Source organism: Poecilia formosa, unplaced genomic scaffold (genome assembly GCF_000485575.1).
Source record: "Poecilia formosa unplaced genomic scaffold, Poecilia_formosa-5.1.2 Scaffold14, whole genome shotgun sequence".
In the NCBI taxonomy this organism is placed as follows: Eukaryota; Metazoa; Chordata; class Actinopteri; order Cyprinodontiformes; family Poeciliidae; genus Poecilia; species Poecilia formosa.
In genome coordinates, this window is record NW_006799953.1 from 4,286,358 (window position 1) to 4,306,723 (window position 20,366).

General features: G+C 40.8%; 1 protein-coding gene across 2 annotated transcripts in view; it reads right to left on the reverse strand.

Moving 5' to 3' along the window:
• Positions 1-20,366, reverse strand: part of nectin3b (nectin cell adhesion molecule 3b) — a 41,093-nt gene that overhangs the window by 5,605 nt on the left and 15,122 nt on the right. The window contains exon 6 of one of the 2 annotated variants that reach the window (XM_016668366.1): positions 13,928-17,857. The exons of the other annotated variant lie outside the window; for it this stretch is intronic. Coding sequence (XP_016523852.1) covers positions 17,187-17,857 — 671 coding nt within the window. The 3' untranslated portion in view covers positions 13,928-17,186. Of the gene's footprint in view, positions 1-13,927; positions 17,858-20,366 lie in introns of those variants that run through there. 2 annotated transcript variants of the gene reach the window in all.

Here is a 20,366-nt window from a genome sequence, read left to right on the forward strand (position 1 = left end):
TATATATATATATATATATTCCATACAGACACTCTTTACCTTTTAAAGTTATTTTTAGTAACTTCTAATTCGGAAACCCTTACTTTATTTCTTTGGGATATAATAAGGAATAAAACATAATTTTTTGTCACTGGCCAATACATTGGATGGGGAGCCATATTTATTCTGCTGCCACTCTCAGTGAGCAGGATGGTGAGCTGAAGTAAAAAAAGAAATAATAAAAAAAACTCAGGTTTGGGGTCTTCAACTATCTATTTTTATTTATGATTTTTTCTTTATTTCTACAGAATAAATCTCATTTTCAAGAGAGATTTTTCTTCTACAAAATGATTTAAATTCATCATCTACATGCCAGCTATTTGCTTGTAGCAGTGTCAGAAAAAAAAAAAGTAAGACAAACAAATATGAAAGTTAAAAGTTTAATCCTAGTGGGACTTTAAGAGGAACTGTGTGGTTTAGTTAATGAAAGACGAGTTTTCAAGTTTTCAGCAACACTTAAGGTGTGTTTGGTGGGAAACAAACCATGAAAATGTAAAAAAAAATGGTACACTGAAAGATTTGTGATGCTAACTTTGTTAGCGTACAAGGCATCATTGACTCTTAGAAATATGAGAACATTGTAAATATTTTGAACCTGAAAATGGGTAAATCACAGGATATTTCGGGAGGACAATGATCTAAAACACACAGGTAAATAGAATCATTTCATGAATGTCAATGTCTTTTACAAACTTCTACAGAAAACCTTTATGATGAACTGAAGTGATCAGGGCATAAAAGACGACCCAAGACTCCTGATGATGTTGGGAATAGTCAAAAAAACATCTTTCTCTGTCGGATCATACCGATTTTGTTACCAGTCCTGCTCAATGTGGGATTTTACCCACTTCATATATGTACGAGCATTAAAGACTGGATTCCTAAATACGTTTAGATATGCAAGATCCAGTTACTGCAATGGAATATAAATTTATTTGCACGCTTTTTGCATATCCTTACCAGCGATTCAATAAGTGCATGTTGTCACAGTTTAACACTTAAAATCACTTACTACTCACTTAATTGAACAAAATTATACACCTGTCTTCTGAAAACGAAAGCGTGACTAAGTAACTGCAGCTAAAGAAAAAAAAAAAAAGACCCAAAACATTACTTTTTAAAAATCTTTTCAATACAACTTGCAGACTAAAACCTGCCGCTGAGCATTCAAGATGCTGAGAAGTAGATTTTATTACTTTTGGACAAACAGTTTAAATTGTTTCACCGCGTGTGAAGCAGTGTCTGCTGCTTATGTTTAAATCAAATTCATTTTGATTTGGACAGTCGTTACCTCTCTTGGCGCCATTGGTGTTTTGGGTGCTTTTCCATTGTGGGACGAATTAGCTTTGTTAGACCATATGTCTGCATATGCTGCATGTTGTCCACTGAGAGGATTAGGATTAATCACGATTAAGATGTATTAAAAGAGACGCAGATGAAGGCATTGCCCAAATAAGATGCGATTGGCCCAAAGCTTGTGAATATAGGCCACTGTAGGAAGAAGTGGAGGACAAACAAGGACAGAAGGAGGCAAAACGTGGAATGGTCAATTCCACTTAGTTTGGTCGCTAAGGTGGGGGCAAAATCAATAACGTGCTGAGATGAGAATTTTAAATAACAGTTTAATTACCATGCAGATTGAATAGTTGCACTGAAAGTCACTTTTTTCCTCCCTCCTTTGCTTCCTCTTTTCATGCCGTCCTGTAACGGCTAATAAGCTTTTCATTACCTTTGATGGCTGGTGAACTACAACAAAAAGGGCCTCTTGAGTTGATCGAATTGACTTTAAGAATGTACCTTATCAAGGTGTCTGCTTTATTGCCTGTCCACAGGCATTAGGGCTGACTTTTAGAGAGAGAGAAAGACAGAGGAAGGACACAACTGGGTTAAAGTCGCCATGCTTAGAGAGAAAAAGGGCCTCAATAAATTAGGATAATATAATGAAGTCATTACTAATGGAATGATGCATTTCAGTTGTTCATTTTAGCTACAAACAAAACAAAACCCAGAATTCAGTTTCCAAGAAAAGTAAGTGATTTAAACACTTACTTTTGAAGTGAAGTGACAGTTGTCCAGACAGACATCCTCTACTGGGATGTCAAATTATAAAAAAGAAGCTGGCTGTTCACAGAGGGCTGCATCAAGGAAACATTAAGGGGAAGTTTAGTGGAAGATAAAAATATGAACAAGAAACTCTGATAACCACAGGCTTGAGGGGGATTGTGAATCAAAGTCCAGTCAGAATTTAAAAAAAGTTTTTTTTCTGTCAGATTTTAATATCAAAGGTAATTTGAGTAAATCCAAAAATAATGTTTGCAATCATTTTATTTCTTAAGGGAAATGATCCATCCAAGATGATAGAAAGGAAGCACTTTTCTTTTTAAATTATTGTCAGGCCTGATGACCAAGAAACCGCCATCTAGAGCCCACCTGACTGGCAACATAAAGCAGGCTAAAAAAATAAAAACTCAGAAACCAACAGCACATTAGGCCGCTAAATTTAGGACAATTTTGTCTTATTGGTCTTATAAAATATTCAGATCTCATAGAACCCAACTACAATTTGAGTTGGCAATCAAAAACTAATTCCTGTAATTCAGTGTGTGTATTCATTTTAAAGATGCACCTTCACATACATAGACCTGCTCTTCCCTGAAGTCCATTTACAGCTTATGTAGTCTTTGTTTAAAAGTCACAACAGTTTAACTTTTTACAAGCAGTTTTGCTTTAAACACCATCCACCCAGAGAGCGGTTTGGATCACTGGTGGATCAACTGTGCCCACACTGGGATTTGGCTCCCTTCTGTCCTTTGCATGCCTCTCCAGCAACAACAACAGAAAAAACGAAGCAGCAGCAGCACTGAGGCCAACAGAAGTGCACAGTGTTTCTCGGGGAGGGTCGGCGAAGCAGACTTATGAATTAACCAAAGAGGCCTAAGCAAGAGTAAACGTGTTTTTATTTCTCCTACGATGAGCAGGCCTGACCTGGCGGGGGGACAGAGGCCGGAGATAGGGGCGGAAAGTTTTAATAATGGGTTCGTATTTGCGCCCACCTCTTTCAGGGTGCTGGGGGGAGATGATACCAAAGCCTCTCCCTCACACGCGCTCTTGTCAGCGCTGCATCCCTCTGTGCCGGCTGAGACGTTCGCTTAGTCCCTTTGTGTGTCGTGAAAAGTATCCTTGGAAACTGTTGTGTCGCAGGCGAAAAGCAAATCTGCTGATCTTCTACACAAGTGTCTCAAAACAAACTCAGAGCGTTGCCGGCTGACATCATTACAGCTACCGAGCTGCTCCGGCATTTTATTTTCAGATCGAGACGGAGTGCGAGCCTGCCCTACTTTGAGGTCAGAGTGACGACCGCCGCGGCCGAGACGGAAACCCTTCCGTGGCCGGACAGGTCGGCTGAAATGAAGACTTTTGAAGTGTGACCTTTGAAGAGTCAAGGTCACACGGCGGTGTGGTTTCTACCCTCCGAGTGGCGGGCGGGGGGGAATAAATGGAAGATTTTCACAACGAGCATCTAATTCTCTCCAGTTTTTGTCCCCCCCATTTAACCTCTCCGCTCCGTGGCAGGCCCCTCTCCCACCGCTTTCTGTGGCCAGGTACGGACAACAGCCTCCATCAGCAGCTCCAGATGAGCTTGTTGCCATGGGGACAGTCAATGGGCTGGAGAGTGGGGACTTTGGGCCAGTCGGAAACACTCAGCGTTTAATTTTACCAGCTGGCAGACGTCGGGAGAAAGACAGCGGGGCGGAGGAGAGGAGAGGAGCAAAGGCCTCCCTGTCCTGAGACGAAGCAAGCGGGGAACTGATGGAGGGGAGAGGGGCGAGCGTTAGGAGGGTCTACACTGACCACAGAAATACCAGAGACCGACAGCTCAGCAGTACAGGAAAAACTATAAATCCTCAGCCTAAATAGAAACAAAGATGAGATGAAGTAGATGAAGTGAGAGAGGAGGAGGAGGAAGAAGAAGAAAAAAAAAAAAGGCTTCCGAATTACATCATGTGGAGCGTCCCAAATACACACGCTGGATTTTTCTCTCTTTTTTTTCTTTTTTGGAGGGGGTGGGGCTGGGGTGGGGGAGTTATGCAGCAGTATGCGTTGGGGAGCTTGAGATGATGTCATTTATAGATGAACAAAGAGGCTGAGTCTGAGCAGTCTGAGTAATGGCAAGCTGAAAACACTCCAGAGAGAAGAAGAAGAAACTCACAGGTGCTAAGGTGCTTTATTGAACAATAGTTTCTCAAAAGGATTGACAAAATAATGCTCCACTGCTTTCAATGACTTTTTTTTTTCCTTCCCACAATCTTACATTTTCTGCTGTATATACAAAAAAGAAAAAAAGTTTTTTCTTTTAAATTAATGTGACACTGAAGATTTTTTTTTTTTTTAAACAATGGTGACATTACATAGACCAACCCCCTTTACAGATCTCTCATTTCACAGGAAAATTCATTCAAAGCTTTTACTGAGTGTTTTTTTTTTTAATGCCTCTAGGTTTGCAAATATACAACCAACATCCTCCGTCTGGGTGAATATGGCACTAAGAATTCCTCCTGGCACTAAGTGAAATCAAAATCAAATACAATTCAGAGAAAATACGTCACATCCATCATAAGCAACAAACAACCAAACAAACAAAAAAAAGTATCTAAGGCACTAGTTGTATTTCTCAACTTAGGTGAGGTTACTGATGATCTGGATACAAAACTTCGGTTACAAAAGAACTTCATCGATCCAGGCGTGGAGCTGGAAACAGAGGAGCCGAGCTGAAAACGTATCGATTAAAGGAATCTCCTCCTCAGTGCATAGGAGCGAGCACAAGTAGGGTTCAGAGTGCCGTGCTTCCTGTTTTCCACATGTACGCAATACGAATCCAATAGGGAGAAGTGGCCGTTTAACCCGGCAGCTGAAATCGTCTTTACAGCATACATTTCTGTTTAGTTGGACAATTGTGAAAGATAAGGACTGATTTATCAAAAAAATCAATAAAAAAAAACAAAAAAACATTTCAAATAGATTTAACATAGCAGCAGCAAACTTAATGGGAATTTTTACCTCAAGTTTTTTTTTTTTATATAAGCAGAGATCAAGTTTTTTTTTCTGGTATTATGAAAGTGTGCACCTTCTTTCTATAAATTGTAATACTACTACTTTGCTGACAACAGTAAGTGGTCGTTTTCTCGCTCTCAGCAGCCTAGTCACTGCACAAAATTCACAACCAGACAAGTAATTTGTAATACACTTTTTTTTCCCATTTTAACAACCGTTACTCTGATAATAAAGCATCTCTTCTATTTTAGTCTACCCTGTACACAACAGTGATACATTTTATCTATATACGCTGATGATACTGTTATTTATGTGAGGCAATGCTTCCCTACTTCTAAATACAAGTTCGACAGAGTCGGCATCTGGCAGCTCGCGCCGTAAAGGTGTGATCATACTAATAAAGTTGGCATTTATTCATAATTAGTGTACATGAAAAGAAAAATATTTGGATTTCCTCCATGTGGTCAAGTAAATGGGTACAAGTGCCAGGATACCGTTTTTGTTTTGTTTTTTTGCTTTTTCTTTTGCGTACAAAAACTTTACATCACATTAATTTGTGAATGTTTGAGACCTGAACTACTGGAGCTGTGAAGCCCAATAACACTGACAAGTACAAAAACAAAACAAAAAATAAAAATAAGTCACAGTACTCATGTTCAAGAGTATAAACTGGCAAGTAAATTTACAAAAAACAAAGTGTTATTTTCAAGCGTTATATTTTTTTTGTAGTTTCAGTTTTACGAGTGCAACTGACTATTTTCTGTCTCTGTGCAGTGAAAGAGTAAAAGTGCCGATAGTCAGGTGAGAAACAGACCTGATGCATCTACATTGTTTAAGTTTTTCTGCTCTATGGATGAATGAATGTTACAGAACTACCACCATCTATTACTGCCTCTGCTTGCATCTGCAACACGTGATGTAAAATTGTTCAGACAGGAGAAAAGAAAACTGTTGGTGGTTTGTGTGGAAAAGTGTTACGACAAAAAAAAAAGAAAAAAAAAAAAGAAAAATGAAATGTGAAAAATCTAAATTAATTATGCAACAAAGCAGTTTTTGATGAGGAGGCCAGCGTGTGGTGGTTGCCTTGCAGTAGCCTGCTTCAAACAATATCCTGCTGATAGCATGCTTTTGATGCCAGCGACCAAACTCTTAAACAGAGCCATCATTATACAAAAAGGCGGCAGGATACTGTGAACATGCTTGGCTAACTGATGAGGATAACTAACCTGGAACTTTTCCCAGAAAAAGCTAAAAATATCATGGAAGTAATTTCCCTGCTATTTCGTTTTATGGCATCGGATTAATGATCAACGAAAAACGAAAGTTGTCCTGCATCAGTTCAGGATGAATGTTCCTTAAGTTCATTTACAGCCATGTTATGTCCTACATTTTTACCTCGTGATTTACATAAGAGCAGACCAAATGAAAACTAATTAGTGTAATGAGTCATTGAGTTTTGTGGGACAGGCAGTGCAATACACTTCATGGCTGTTAAAGTTCAAAAGCCATCAGATTCGTTAACGGAGACAAATCTAGTGCATAACGAACTTCCTGTGCAGGAAATTATTTGCTTAAATCCTGCAAGTTGGTTTAAAACAGAGGGAAAATATTAGTGGTTTTGTAAACAGGTGCAAACACGACAAAGCTAACAAGTTAGGTACGTCCCACATCGGCTCAACCGACCCGTTCAGCTCAGAAAGAGATACCAAATGGTTGGCGAGCCATGCAAAATTCTGAATCTCCTCCATAAATACTCATATCATAAACAAAGTACATGACAACCTAATTTGAGTAAACATTTCGTAACTAAAAATTTCACAGCAGCCAAATGATTTTAAACCAAATGAAACATTTTAGCAATGACTGTTCAGCTATCTACAGGGCTTCACTGATGTTGTACTTCAATCTCAATCAAGCATCTTTGCAAAACATAAAGATGAAACTTAAAGTAATGTATTTACAAGAAGCTACAGAACTTTGCAAGCAACTCATTTTCTTGGGATAATTTTAACAAAACAAATGAGTCATTTTTAACCAACAGAGTCTGGTAAAGTTGGCATGAAATGATCAGCTGGAAAAAGCTTGAAACATAATTTGATTGTTGTTGCAGCCACCTATCAGGAGCCACCAGGGCTTCAACTCAAAAGACATTCATGCTAAATCAACTGTGGCAGTCCATGTAGTAAGGCAGCAACAGCACACACTTCATTTCTTTACAGATAAAGGTACCAAGATGTTACACTGACTGAAGAGTTCCCAGTGTTTCCACGTCCAAACCATCCAGTCCCAAAGAGTTGAAAACAAACCAGCTGCAGAGAACTAGAACTGAGGTGTGTGTACACATACAATAAGGTGTTTTCTTCATAAACAAAACCTTAGTTGCATTTCTGCTCCTGCAGAACCATCCAGCTTATCAAACGTACCACTCTCTACGTGAGATGAGCGAGCCGTCTGTGTGCGACACGTAATCGCCGTCGGCCCCGCTGTCATAGCAGTCATCCGACAGGTAGGGGGAGCCGTTTCCCTGCCGTTTAGGTGGGTGAGGGTATCTGGCGCACCTGGGCCGCTGTGGACTAGAAAACTGTGCGTGTTCCTGACGGGGAGTCTGTTGCTGGTTGAGGCGGCCGCTCTCCCTCATGGCCCTCGTGTAGCCGTTAACGGGATACTTTTCCCCGTTGTACTCGTTATAGCGATGCTGGTCTCGTTCGTGCTTGAGCTCGCGGTCGCCCCACTCCTCCCGGTCATGATCCCGGGTGCTAGCGCCGCCGCCAGCCTTCGTGGGCCGCAGCTCGTGTTGCCCGGCGGCCTTCTGCAGATCAGCAGTGCCGTGGTTCTGCTTGGCGTAGTAGCTGCCGTGAAAAGTCTGCGGTTTCCGTAGGTAACACACGCCGACCACAGACAACACCAGAAGCAGGGACAAGGCCCCGCCCACGGCTCCACCCACTATGGAACCAAGATTACTTTCGGGCAGGGCTTCAAGTGTGGGGGAGCTCAGGAGGACGTGGCCCTTATCGACCACAAAGGTGGAGGAGGAAGAGCCGGTTAGGACAGGAGCGGTAATGGTGGAAGGCATGGTAGGAGGATCTAATGGAGGGGAACAGGGTGAGAGGGGGATGGAGGGCGAAAGGGGAGAGATGAACAGACAGAAGCAGAAAATGTCAATGGCATCTACATCAGCATTTCACTAAGAAGGGACAGATAATCAACTAATCTAAGGTCTATATGCTTATAGTGGCCACGGGTTTCTAAAGCTGCGAGAAAGTTAGGAGTTTGGGAACAACGAGACACCAAACGATGTACTTCTGTCTTAAGCTTCGTTTTCTGGGCTTTACTTCAAATCAAGGTCATCGACTTTGTGAGAAGATGAAGAAAGTCGTTGTAAAAAAACTAATTAGTAGATCCGTGTTGAAAATAACTTATCTTAACCAGCCAGCATCAATAGATCGATTTTTCCAATTATTGGTTGCACCATACTTTACTACCAGGCTGCAGTAACGCCTCTCTTCAGTGTGGAAGTTGTTACTGTAGGAACTAGACTCAGATCGAGGCATTTTCATTTTCAGTGCATTTTTTTGTTGTTTTATTTTTTTAACAAATTTGTAGAAAACCAAAAAAAGCTGCCATTTAGAATAAGGAACATTTTTGGATGTTCAATAGCGAGCTGAACAAGAATTGCTGGTCATGTTGCTCCTTCACTATTCCCTACATTTCCGTTTTGGTTGTTTTGTAGCCGTCTGCCACCGGATGTAAATTTATATCTTGCAGTGGGGCGTTTTGGTGAACATCGCCCCCGATCCGACTTTAGCAGATAACAGGAAGATTGAATTGAGTACAGCAAAGTTTTGGTTTATAGTCAGCAACCTTTCAGAAGTACTTAAAAAAAAAAACCAAGTTTATAATGGAAAAGTCATAAGTTATTTTCATCACTAAAATTAAAAACATCAACACCCTGAAATGCCAGCAGTGGCTGTCGCATCATCTTTCTCCTTGGTCTGTTTGAAGGACAAATTTTTCTCTACATGAGTGGAAATGTTCACAAAATTCACAGTTCAGTAGAGTTGCAGCTTTTGTCTTCCAACAATAATTCACAATTAATGGTTTTTAAAATGTGTTGTCTTAAAGAACATTTTATGCTGTCACGCAAAAAAAGAATGAATGAGCTTGGATGTGATTTTTGCACAAAAGAAAATAAATAAATTAAAAAAAAGGGAGGACTAGCACCATTTCCTTTTTCCTGCAATACAGAGCTCAGTCAACTTTAGGGCCATCAAGTGGATGCTCAGCACGCAAATAAAAACATTCACATTTTAAAGCCATATTTTCTGTGTCGGACGTCTCTGGAAATTCCTCGTCATCTGTTGCTGAACTGTCAGCAGGCGGGAATGTTATTTATATAACGGCTTGAGCACTTTCCCCATATAAATCCTGCATCCTCTAAAACAATAGTCTGAGTTATAAAACATCCTATTGCTTTGATTTCAGGCTCTTCACAGCCTGATTATTCACTAAAAGGCACTAAAAAGCGACAGAGGAAAGAAACTGCTCTCTCCTAAAACACTTTCTCTTACTTAAGCCGTTAATCAAAAACTCCTGGCGTCTCCATGGAGGTACTGAACATGCTGCTGCTGCTGCTAGCAGCTGCTGGAAGAAGGTCACAGCTAATGTTTGATAACACTATTTAACCATAAATCTTGAAAGTTTCAGTTAAATCATTTGGCGTGCTGTGCTGCAGGTCGCCTTGGCAACCAGCTATTTACATAGACAGATATCTATCCGTGGTTTTGAACTGTAAGAAGAAAGCTAGAGTACCAGGAGAGAAACCGCAGAGAGAACAGAAACGGGATCCAAACACAGGAGCTTCTTATGCAAGACGACATACTAACCTCTCTGCCACTGCACAGCCAAAAGATTATTTCAAAAGTTATATAGTTAGCATGTTTAGTACAGCATTCCCTTTCCAGATGATGCAGACCTGATATTTCTAAAACTTTGGTAATATTTCTAAACCCAGCATGTCCCGTAACAGAGGTCGAACCCTCCAAAGAAAGACTGTAATGCATTCAGCCTTTTCTAATATCCCCTGAAGTCGACTGTGGCTCAGATTGCTTTTTTGCCAATTCAACAAAACATCCCCTAGGTAAGTATGGATCTATGTCCTATGGTAGACTGCTCCTTTACGGGAGCAGAACTGCTAAAACTGCAAAAGCACGAAATGATGAAGGAGCGAAATGACCAGCGCTCACTAAAGTTTAGCTCTGAATGAACAGCAGAAAATAGAAAATGCTGTTCAGTTTTAAATAGCTTCCTACTCGGGCTGCACAGTACACTGAATGGCAATATGCTTTGCAATATCAATGTGTGTGACGTCGCAACCACAACCGGCTGCTTGCCGGCGTCCAGTGTTTTCCTGGACCGTTAAATTATGCAAACCAATAATGTATTTCGCCTTTTGGTTCAAGTTTTAGGCACAATTTTAGAGGTTGAGATGCTAAAGATAAAAAAAAAAAAGAGTGGTTAAGAGTCAAAAACAAAAGTAGGTTGATTGTAATTAACACCATTATTGCAGTGTTCTGCTTTAAATTTACACAATTACGTTTCCAGTCCAATTTCCTACATGCAACCTTAGAGACTCTGAACATGAGTTTGAGTCTTCACTCAGGAACAGCATTCACACTGAAGAGTGTTATTAGTAAATGCGTTGTGCTGACTCGTCAAAACGTTTTGGGATTTTTACGTTTTTTTTTTTTGACCGGCTGGCCACTAGTCAGATCCAGTCAAGCTGGAAATGAGTTGAATGATCACTGGCCAAATTCTGGCTACGTCTGCAGAGAAAAGCAAACCAAACTGTTATTCCCTTTATTCGACGTTCCTTTCCAACAACATTATATTAATGCTGCTCTCCCTCTAGCACCAATGGCTCCAGGTTAGAGGTACTATGAGACAAAGAGTCACAAACTAGAGAAATTTAAAGATTTACAAACTGTTACACAAAGGAGTATTACAAAAAAATAAACCACAAAAAACATTATTTAAAAATAAAATACTTTTACTATACTTAAAAAGGCTAGTAAGGGTCATCCCTTGCACCTGGATATCTAATCATGAGCGCACACATGTAATTATTTTCAAGCCCCTATTTTGTGTGTATACTTTCCCCACACCGGAGAAAACCCTCCTTATGGAAAGTAGGTTAGTGGTTATACCCACAGACAGGCAACCCAAAGGCTATAATCACAAGCAGCTAAAGTAATGGAAAGAAAAAAAAAAAATCACTTTGATACTGTAACTTCAGCGCAGGGCCAAATGTGAGGCAAAGACTCCCAGCTTAGAAACCTGAAACATGAACCCAGAGGTTTGTTGTCTTCAAGAGCGTAAACTCTACAACGAGACGAGCAAACCCACAACGACACATACAGCGAAGGGAACACCGACACGTGCACACACAAAACACGCACATACAGGTCCTCTCAAAGGAAAATGAAATATGGATGATAAATAATAAATAAGAGTTGAAAAGGACTAGTTAATGTTTTATGAATCTGGGACATCATCTCACAGTGAGGCTGCAGGCTTTTGCTTCTTACTTGCATGACACATGCAGAAATAAAAGAAACACAAGAAGGAAAGNTTTAGCTACAAACAAAACAAAACCCAGAATTCAGTTTCCAAGAAAAGTAAGTGATTTAAACACTTCAACAGGTGAAGTGACAGTTGTCCAGACAGACATCCTCTACTGGGATGTCAAATTATAAAAAAGAAGCTGGCTGTTCACAGAGGGCTGCATCAAGGAAACATTAAGGGGAAGTTTAGTGGAAGATAAAAATATGAACAAGAAACTCTGATAACCACAGGCTTGAGGGGGATTGTGAATCAAAGTCCAGTCAGAATTTAAAAAAAGTTTTTTTTCTGTCAGATTTTAATATCAAAGGTAATTTGAGTAAATCCAAAAATAATGTTTGCAATCATTTTATTTCTTAAGGGAAATGATCCATCCAAGATGATAGAAAGGAAGCACTTTTCTTTTTAAATTATTGTCAGGCCTGATGACCAAGAAACCGCCATCTAGAGCCCACCTGACTGGCAACATAAAGCAGGCTAAAAAAATAAAAACTCAGAAACCAACAGCACATTAGGCCGCTAAATTTAGGACAATTTTGTCTTATTGATCTTATGAAATATTCAGATCTCACAGAACCCAACTATAATTTGAGTTGGCGATCAAAAACTAATTCCTGTAATTCAGTGTGTGTATTCATTTTAAAGATGCACCTTCACATACTCTTCCCTGAAGTCCATTTACAGCTTATGTAGTCTTTGTTTAAAAGTCACAACAGTTTAACTTTTTACAAGCAGTTTTGCTTTAAACACCATCCACCCAGAGAGCGGTTTGGATCACTGGTGGATCAACTGTGCCCACACTGGGATTTGGCTCCCTTCTGTCCTTTGCATGCCTCTTCAGCAACAACAGGAAAACCAAAGCAGCAGCAGCACTGAGGCCAACAGAAGTGCACAGTGTTTCTCGGGGAGGGTCGGCGAAGCAGACTTATGAATTAACCAAAGAGGCCTAAGCAAGAGTAAACGTGTTTTTATTTCTCCTACGATGAGCAGGCCTGACCTGGCGGGGGGACAGAGGCCGGAGATAGGGGCGGAAAGTTTTAATAATGGGTTCGTATTTGCGCCCACCTCTTTCAGGGTGCTGGGGGGAGATGATACCAAAGCCTCTCCCTCACACGCGCTCTTGTCAGCGCTGCATCCCTCTGTGCCGGCTGAGACGTTCGCTTAGTCCCTTTGTGTGTCGTGAAAAGTATCCTTGGAAACTGTTGTGTCGCAGGCGAAAAGCAAATCTGCTGATCTTCTACACAAGTGTCTCAAAACAAACTCAGAGCGTTGCCGGCTGACATCATTACAGCTACCGAGCTGCTCCGGCATTTTATTTTCAGATCGAGACGGAGTGCGAGCCTGCCCTACTTTGAGGTCAGAGTGACGACCGCCGCGGCCGAGACGGAAACCCTTCCGCGGCCGGACAGGTCGGCTGAAATGAAGACTTTTGAAGTGTGACCTTTGAAGAGTCAAGGTCACACGGCGGTGTGGTTTCTACCCTCCGAGTGGCGGGCGGGGGGGAATAAATGGAAGATTTTCACAACGAGCATCTAATTCTCTCCAGTTTTTGTCCCCCCCATTTAACCTCTCCGCTCCGCGGCAGGCCCCTCTCCCACCACTTTCTGTGGCCAGGTACGGACAACAGCCTCCATCAGCAGCTCCAGATGAGCTTGTTGCCATGGGGACAGTCAATGGGCTGGAGAGTGGGGACTTTGGGCCAGTCGGAAACACTCAGCGTTTAATTTTACCAGCTGGCAGACGTCGGGAGAAAGACAGCGGGGCGGAGGAGAGGAGAGGAGCAAAGGCCTCCCTGTCCTGAGACGAAGCAAGCGGGGAACTGATGGAGGGGAGAGGGGCGAGCGTTAGGAGGGTCTACACTGACCACAGAAATACCAGAGACCGACAGCTCAGCAGTACAGGAAAAACTATAAATCCTCAGCCTAAATAGAAACAAAGATGAGATGAAGTAGATGAAGTGAGAGAGGAGGAGGAGGAAGAAGAAGAAAAAAAAAAAAGGCTTCCGAATTACATCATGTGGAGCGTCCCAAATACACACGCTGGATTTTTCTCTCTTTTTTTTCTTTTTTGGAGGGGGTGGGGCTGGGGTGGGGGAGTTATGCAGCAGTATGCGTTGGGGAGCTTGAGATGATGTCATTTATAGATGAACAAAGAGGCTGAGTCTGAGCAGTCTGAGTAATGGCAAGCTGAAAACACTCCAGAGAGAAGAAGAAGAAACTCACAGGTGCTAAGGTGCTTTATTGAACAATAGTTTCTCAAAAGGATTGACAAAATAATGCTCCACTGCTTTCAATGACTTTTTTTTTTCCTTCCCACAATCTTACATTTTCTGCTGTATATACAAAAAAGAAAAAAAGTTTTTTCTTTTAAATTAATGTGACACTGAAGATTTTTTTTTTTTTTAAACAATGGTGACATTACATAGACCAACCCCCTTTACAGATCTCTCATTTCACAGGAAAATTCATTCAAAGCTTTTACTGAGTGTTTTTTTTTTTAATGCCTCTAGGTTTGCAAATATACAACCAACATCCTCCGTCTGGGTGAATATGGCACTAAGAATTCCTCCTGGCACTAAGTGAAATCAAAATCAAATACAATTCAGAGAAAATACGTCACATCCATCATAAGCAACAAACAACCAAACAAACAAAAAAAAGTATCTAAGGCACTAGTTGTATTTCTCAACTTAGGTGAGGTTACTGATGATCTGGATACAAAACTTCGGTTACAAAAGAACTTCATCGATCCAGGCGTGGAGCTGGAAACAGAGGAGCCGAGCTGAAAACGTATCGATTAAAGGAATCTCCTCCTCAGTGCATAGGAGCGAGCACAAGTAGGGTTCAGAGTGCCGTGCTTCCTGTTTTCCACATGTACGCAATACGAATCCAATAGGGAGAAGTGGCCGTTTAACCCGGCAGCTGAAATCGTCTTTACAGCATACATTTCTGTTTAGTTGGACAATTGTGAAAGATAAGGACTGATTTATCAAAAAAATCAATAAAAAAAAACAAAAAAACATTTCAAATAGATTTAACATAGCAGCAGCAAACTTAATGGGAATTTTTACCTCAAGTTTTTTTTTTTTATATAAGCAGAGATCAAGTTTTTTTTTCTGGTATTATGAAAGTGTGCACCTTCTTTCTATAAATTGTAATACTACTACTTTGCTGACAACAGTAAGTGGTCGTTTTCTCGCTCTCAGCAGCCTAGTCACTGCACAAAATTCACAACCAGACAAGTAATTTGTAATACACTTTTTTTTCCCATTTTAACAACCGTTACTCTGATAATAAAGCATCTCTTCTATTTTAGTCTACCCTGTACACAACAGTGATACATTTTATCTATATACGCTGATGATACTGTTATTTATGTGAGGCAATGCTTCCCTACTTCTAAATACAAGTTCGACAGAGTCGGCATCTGGCAGCTCGCGCCGTAAAGGTGTGATCATACTAATAAAGTTGGCATTTATTCATAATTAGTGTACATGAAAAGAAAAATATTTGGATTTCCTCCATGTGGTCAAGTAAATGGGTACAAGTGCCAGGATACCGTTTTTGTTTTGTTTTTTTGCTTTTTCTTTTGCGTACAAAAACTTTACATCACATTAATTTGTGAATGTTTGAGACCTGAACTACTGGAGCTGTGAAGCCCAATAACACTGACAAGTACAAAAACAAAACAAAAAATAAAAATAAGTCACAGTACTCATGTTCAAGAGTATAAACTGGCAAGTAAATTTACAAAAAACAAAGTGTTATTTTCAAGCGTTATATTTTTTTTGTAGTTTCAGTTTTACGAGTGCAACTGACTATTTTCTGTCTCTGTGCAGTGAAAGAGTAAAAGTGCCGATAGTCAGGTGAGAAACAGACCTGATGCATCTACATTGTTTAAGTTTTTCTGCTCTATGGATGAATGAATGTTACAGAACTACCACCATCTATTACTGCCTCTGCTTGCATCTGCAACACGTGATGTAAAATTGTTCAGACAGGAGAAAAGAAAACTGTTGGTGGTTTGTGTGGAAAAGTGTTACGACAAAAAAAAAAGAAAAAAAAAAAAGAAAAATGAAATGTGAAAAATCTAAATTAATTATGCAACAAAGCAGTTTTTGATGAGGAGGCCAGCGTGTGGTGGTTGCCTTGCAGTAGCCTGCTTCAAACAATATCCTGCTGATAGCATGCTTTTGATGCCAGCGACCAAACTCTTAAACAGAGCCATCATTATACAAAAAGGCGGCAGGATACTGTGAACATGCTTGGCTAACTGATGAGGATAACTAACCTGGAACTTTTCCCAGAAAAAGCTAAAAATATCATGGAAGTAATTTCCCTGCTATTTCGTTTTATGGCATCGGATTAATGATCAACGAAAAACGAAAGTTGTCCTGCATCAGTTCAGGATGAATGTTCCTTAAGTTCATTTACAGCCATGTTATGTCCTACATTTTTACCTCGTGATTTACATAAGAGCAGACCAAATGAAAACTAATTAGTGTAATGAGTCATTGAGTTTTGTGGGACAGGCAGTGCAATACACTTCATGGCTGTTAAAGTTCAAAAGCCATCAGATTCGTTAACGGAGACAAATCTAGTGCATAACGAACTTCCTGTGCAGGAAATTATTTGCTTAAATCCTGCAAGTTGGTTTAAAACAGAGGGAAAATATTAGTGGTTTTGTAAACAGGTGCAAACACGACAAAGCTAACAAGTTAGGTACGTCCCACATCGGCTCAACCGACCCGTTCAGCTCAGAAAGAGATACCAAATGGTTGGCGAGCCATGCAAAATTCTGAATCTCCTCCATAAATACTCATATCATAAACAAAGTACATGACAACCTAATTTGAGTAAACATTTCGTAACTAAAAATTTCACAGCAGCCAAATGATTTTAAACCAAATGAAACATTTTAGCAATGACTGTTCAGCTATCTACAGGGCTTCACTGATGTTGTACTTCAATCTCAATCAAGCATCTTTGCAAAACATAAAGATGAAACTTAAAGTAATGTATTTACAAGAAGCTACAGAACTTTGCAAGCAACTCATTTTCTTGGGATAATTTTAACAAAACAAATGAGTCATTTTTAACCAACAGAGTCTGGTAAAGTTGGCATGAAATGATCAGCTGGAAAAAGCTTGAAACATAATTTGATTGTTGTTGCAGCCACCTATCAGGAGCCACCAGGGCTTCAACTCAAAAGACATTCATGCTAAATCAACTGTGGCAGTCCATGTAGTAAGGCAGCAACAGCACACACTTCATTTCTTTACAGATAAAGGTACCAAGATGTTACACTGACTGAAGAGTTCCCAGTGTTTCCACGTCCAAACCATCCAGTCCCAAAGAGTTGAAAACAAACCAGCTGCAGAGAACTAGAACTGAGGTGTGTGTACACATACAATAAGGTGTTTTCTTCATAAACAAAACCTTAGTTGCATTTCTGCTCCTGCAGAACCATCCAGCTTATCAAACGTACCACTCTCTACGTGAGATGAGCGAGCCGTCTGTGTGCGACACGTAATCGCCGTCGGCCCCGCTGTCATAGCAGTCATCCGACAGGTAGGGGGAGCCGTTTCCCTGCCGTTTAGGTGGGTGAGGGTATCTGGCGCACCTGGGCCGCTGTGGACTAGAAAACTGTGCGTGTTCCTGACGGGGAGTCTGTTGCTGGTTGAGGCGGCCGCTCTCCCTCATGGCCCTCGTGTAGCCGTTAACGGGATACTTTTCCCCGTTGTACTCGTTATAGCGATGCTGGTCTCGTTCGTGCTTGAGCTCGCGGTCGCCCCACTCCTCCCGGTCATGATCCCGGGTGCTAGCGCCGCCGCCAGCCTTCGTGGGCCGCAGCTCGTGTTGCCCGGCGGCCTTCTGCAGATCAGCAGTGCCGTGGTTCTGCTTGGCGTAGTAGCTGCCGTGAAAAGTCTGCGGTTTCCGTAGGTAACACACGCCGACCACAGACAACACCAGAAGCAGGGACAAGGCCCCGCCCACGGCTCCACCCACTATGGAACCAAGATTACTTTCGGGCAGGGCTTCAAGTGTGGGGGAGCTCAGGAGGACGTGGCCCTTATCGACCACAAAGGTGGAGGAGGAAGAGCCGGTTAGGACAGGAGCGGTAATGGTGGAAGGCATGGTAGGAGGATCTAATGGAGGGGAACAGGGTGAGAGGGGGATGGAGGGCGAAAGGGGAGAGATGAACAGACAGAAGCAGAAAATGTCAATGGCATCTACATCAGCATTTCACTAAGAAGGGACAGATAATCAACTAATCTAAGGTCTATATGCTTATAGTGGCCACGGGTTTCTAAAGCTGCGAGAAAGTTAGGAGTTTGGGAACAACGAGACACCAAACGATGTACTTCTGTCTTAAGCTTCGTTTTCTGGGCTTTACTTCAAATCAAGGTCATCGACTTTGTGAGAAGATGAAGAAAGTCGTTGTAAAAAAACTAATTAGTAGATCCGTGTTGAAAATAACTTATCTTAACCAGCCAGCATCAATAGATCGATTTTTCCAATTATTGGTTGCACCATACTTTACTACCAGGCTGCAGTAACGCCTCTCTTCAGTGTGGAAGTTGTTACTGTAGGAACTAGACTCAGATCGAGGCATTTTCATTTTCAGTGCATTTTTTTGTTGTTTTATTTTTTTAACAAATTTGTAGAAAACCAAAAAAAGCTGCCATTTAGAATAAGGAACATTTTTGGATGTTCAATAGCGAGCTGAACAAGAATTGCTGGTCATGTTGCTCCTTCACTATTCCCTACATTTCCGTTTTGGTTGTTTTGTAGCCGTCTGCCACCGGATGTAAATTTATATCTTGCAGTGGGGCGTTTTGGTGAACATCGCCCCCGATCCGACTTTAGCAGATAACAGGAAGATTGAATTGAGTACAGCAAAGTTTTGGTTTATAGTCAGCAACCTTTCAGAAGTACTTAAAAAAAAAAACCAAGTTTATAATGGAAAAGTCATAAGTTATTTTCATCACTAAAATTAAAAACATCAACACCCTGAAATGCCAGCAGTGGCTGTCGCATCATCTTTCTCCTTGGTCTGTTTGAAGGACAAATTTTTCTCTACATGAGTGGAAATGTTCACAAAATTCACAGTTCAGTAGAGTTGCAGCTTTTGTCTTCCAACAATAATTCACAATTAATGGTTTTTAAAATGTGTTGTCTTAAAGAACATTTTATGCTGTCACGCAAAAAAAGAATGAATGAGCTTGGATGTGATTTTTGCACAAAAGAAAATAAATAAATTAAAAAAAAGGGAGGACTAGCACCATTTCCTTTTTCCTGCAATACAGAGCTCAGTCAACTTTAGGGCCATCAAGTGGATGCTCAGCACGCAAATAAAAACATTCACATTTTAAAGCCATATTTTCTGTGTCGGACGTCTCTGGAAATTCCTCGTCATCTGTTGCTGAACTGTCAGCAGGCGGGAATGTTATTTATATAACGGCTTGAGCACTTTCCCCATATAAATCCTGCATCCTCTAAAACAATAGTCTGAGTTATAAAACATCCTATTGCTTTGATTTCAGGCTCTTCACAGCCTGATTATTCACTAAAAGGCACTAAAAAGCGACAGAGGAAAGAAACTGCTCTCTCCTAAAACACTTTCTCTTACTTAAGCCGTTAATCAAAAACTCCTGGCGTCTCCATGGAGGTACTGAACATGCTGCTGCTGCTGCTAGCAGCTGCTGGAAGAAGGTCACAGCTAATGTTTGATAACACTATTTAACCATAAATCTTGAAAGTTTCAGTTAAATCATTTGGCGTGCTGTGCTGCAGGTCGCCTTGGCAACCAGCTATTTACATAGACAGATATCTATCCGTGGTTTTGAACTGTAAGAAGAAAGCTAGAGTACCAGGAGAGAAACCGCAGAGAGAACAGAAACAGGATCCAAACACAGGAGCTTCTTATGCAAGACGACATACTAACCTCTCTGCCACTGCACAGCCAAAAGATTATTTCAAAAGTTATATAGTTAGCATGTTTAGTACAGCATTCCCTTTCCAGATGATGCAGACCTGATATTTCTAAAACTTTGGTAATATTTCTAAACCCAGCATGTCCCGTAAAAGAGGTCGAACCCTCCAAAGAAAGACTGTAATGCATTCAGCCTTTTCTAATATCCCCTGAAGTCGACTGTGGCTCAGATTGCTTTTTTGCCAATTCAACAAAACATCCCCTAGGTAAGTATGGATCTATGTCCTATGGTAGACTGCTCCTTTACGGGAGCAGAACTGCTAAAACTGCAAAAGCATGAAATGATGAAGGAGCGAAATGACCAGCGCTCACTAAAGTTTAGCTCTGAATGAACAGCAGAAAATAGAAAATGCTGTTCAGTTTTAAATAGCTTCCTACTCGGGCTGCACAGTACACCGAATGGCAATATGCTTTGCAATATCAATGTGTGTGACGTCGCAACCACAACCGGCTGCTTGCCGGCGTCCAGTGTTTTCCTGGACCGTTAAATTATGCAAACCAATAATGTATTTCGCCTTTTGGTTCAAATTTTAGGCACAATTTTAGAGGTTGAGATGCTAAAGATAAAAAAAAAAAAGAGTGGTTAAGAGTCAAAAACAAAAGTAGGTTGATTGTAATTAACACCATTATTGCAGTGTTCTGCTTTAAATTTACACAATTAC